At 45.9% G+C, this 2348-nt stretch overlaps 1 protein-coding gene across 5 annotated transcripts in view; it reads right to left on the bottom strand.

Annotated features, from left to right (window-relative positions):
* CDC16 (cell division cycle 16) overlaps positions 1–2348 on the bottom strand; it is a 37224-nt gene that overhangs the window by 14904 nt on the left and 19972 nt on the right. For all 5 annotated transcript variants that reach the window (XM_025215187.1, XM_006033388.3, XM_025215188.1 and 2 more), the window contains one exon: positions 741–814. In XM_025215187.1, coding sequence (XP_025070972.1) covers positions 741–814 — 74 coding nt within the window. The remainder of the gene's footprint in view (positions 1–740; positions 815–2348) is intronic.

Raw genomic sequence — 2348 nt, 5'->3', positions numbered from 1 at the left:
GTTGGGGGGGGGGGGGGGCCTGAAGCATTGTACCTTTTTTTGCTGTCTAAGATGCAGCTGAATGGTGCTGTTTATTTTATATGGGAAGACATAAGATTCATAAAGCTCAGACTATGCCCTAGAGTCGAAGAGATAGAGCCAGAACCAGCCCAACTGGCTTGGAAGCATTTAGGATGCAGGAAATGGGTCCATTAGCAACAGAATAGTAAACGGATGGAGGATTTGGAGTCAAACTCTACATATTTTTAGATATAATTTAGATGGTATCATGTTAACTACTGTATCAAAAGGGTCAATATATAGAGGATATTTTAGCGAGAGCTAGGATACCTAGATTTATTGCAAGTAAATATAGACATGCAGAAACTTTCATAATACTCTAATTATTAACTATTTGTTGTGTATAGACAGACAAATTCTATTGCTATTAAAGTATACTGATATAAGTTGTTACAATGCAAGTGTTATATCTGAATGATCCTACAGTCATTGAAGTGTAGCAGAACCACTCCATCTTTAACTCTTCTCCACTCAAGGCTAAAGTTGGGGTGTTAAAGCTAATTTATATTGCTACAGGATCATGAAAATATAACAGCTGACTGTAAAAGCTGCTGCATACTCCAGAGCAGCTTAAATGTACATTTGCCATACCCTTTACTTGAAAATTAAGTACTGAATAATACTGCTCTAGCAAAAAAAAATCACATAGACTACACTGCTATCAAGTAATAAGTTCTTACCTGAGATACCTTCTGGCATGCTCATTTTTGTGGCCAACCATGAGATAGTAACATCCTACAGCAAACCACGAGACCTAAACATCAAATTCAAAATAAAGCAGCATTAAAATGCATATAAAAAAGTGGCTAAAGTTGCACACTAAAAATAATGCTACAGAACAAGAATAGTTCTATTTTCACTATATATAAACAACTGAATAAGCTGTAACATCCATTTTAGACAGCATTATAAATGGAATAACAATGTTCACATGACTCAAATCAGGTACAGCCAGGGACAGATCCAGTGGAGTGCAGTAAGGCAGATGCACCCCTTCCCCTTGCACTGCTCTTTCTGACCAACTTTGGTACAGGGGAAGCCCGAAATCTACTCCTGCCCTGCTCCAGGGACAGGCTAGAGCTGTGTAGGGTACTGTGAAAACAGTGGTAGCTGTGGAAAGGTTTCCCTTTTCTGCACCTGCCACTTCCCTACTGTGATCTCCACTGGCCAGAAGCAAGCACTGAAGGTAGGGACCCACAATCCCCTGCTGCCACTGTCCACAGCTGATGCAGGCATGGGGGGAGACCCAGAGTCCCCTGTCCCCCACAGCTCTGCTCCAACTGTGGGCAACACAGAGTGGCTCACAGGGTGCTGGGCTTGGCCAGGGACAGCAGTGACAGAGGAATGCAGGTTCCTCCTTCCAGGCCCTACTCCAGTGCAGCAGAAGACACTCCAGGGAGGGATGTGGAGGAAGGTAACCAGACAGGATGCAGGCACTGGAAGGAGTAACCCATGTGCTGCCACTGCTGTCCCTGTCCGAATCTGGAACCCCATGAAGCTGCTCCCAAGAGCTAACAGCCAGATCATGTCAGAGGAAGCCATCTGGGGGAAAGTGATCACCTAATAATAGAATTCACCATAAGACGTCGAGTGGGTAAGGTAACTAGTAGGGTGAAAGTGCTAGACTTTAGGAAAGCTGATCTCAATGAACTCAGGCGATTAGTCAAGGACGCACTGCAGAGTAGGAGTTTTGAAGTGATGGGAACCCAAGAAGGGTGGCTGTGCCTTAAGGAAACGATCCTTCGGGCACAAAGCAAGACGATCCCCGTGCGAGGTAAAAGAGGGAAAGGGGCCAGGAGGCTTCCCTGGCTGACCAGAGAAATCCAGGGCAGCCTAAGGGCCAAAAGGGGAGCACACAAAAAGTGGAAACAGGGAGAGATCACCAAAGACGAATATACCTCCTCTGCTCGTGCTTGTAGGGAGGCAGTTAGACGGGCCAAAGCTACCATGGAGCTGAGGATGGCAACCCAAGTAAAACACAACAAGAAATTGTTTTTTAGATATATAGGGAGTAAAAGGAAGGCCCAGGGAGGAATAGGACCCCTGCTAAATGGGCAGAAACAATTGGTGACGGACAGGGGGGACAAGGCTGAACTCCTCAACGAGTTCTTTGCCTCAGTGTTCCTAAGCAAGGGGTACGACAAGTCTCTCACTGGGGTTGTAGAGAGGCAGCAGCAAGGCGCCAGACTTCCATGTGTAGACCCTGAGATGGTGCAGAGTCACTTGGAAGAACTGGATGCCTTTAAGTCGGCAGGCCCGGATGAGATCCATCCGAGGGTGCTGAAGGC

The sequence above is a fragment of the Alligator sinensis genome, unplaced genomic scaffold (genome assembly GCF_000455745.1).
Source record: "Alligator sinensis unplaced genomic scaffold, ASM45574v1 scaffold1463_1, whole genome shotgun sequence".
NCBI classification, from domain to species: Eukaryota; Metazoa; Chordata; order Crocodylia; family Alligatoridae; genus Alligator; species Alligator sinensis.
Note: the sequence above shows the minus strand (reverse complement) of the source record. Positions and strands in the feature narration are given on the sequence as shown.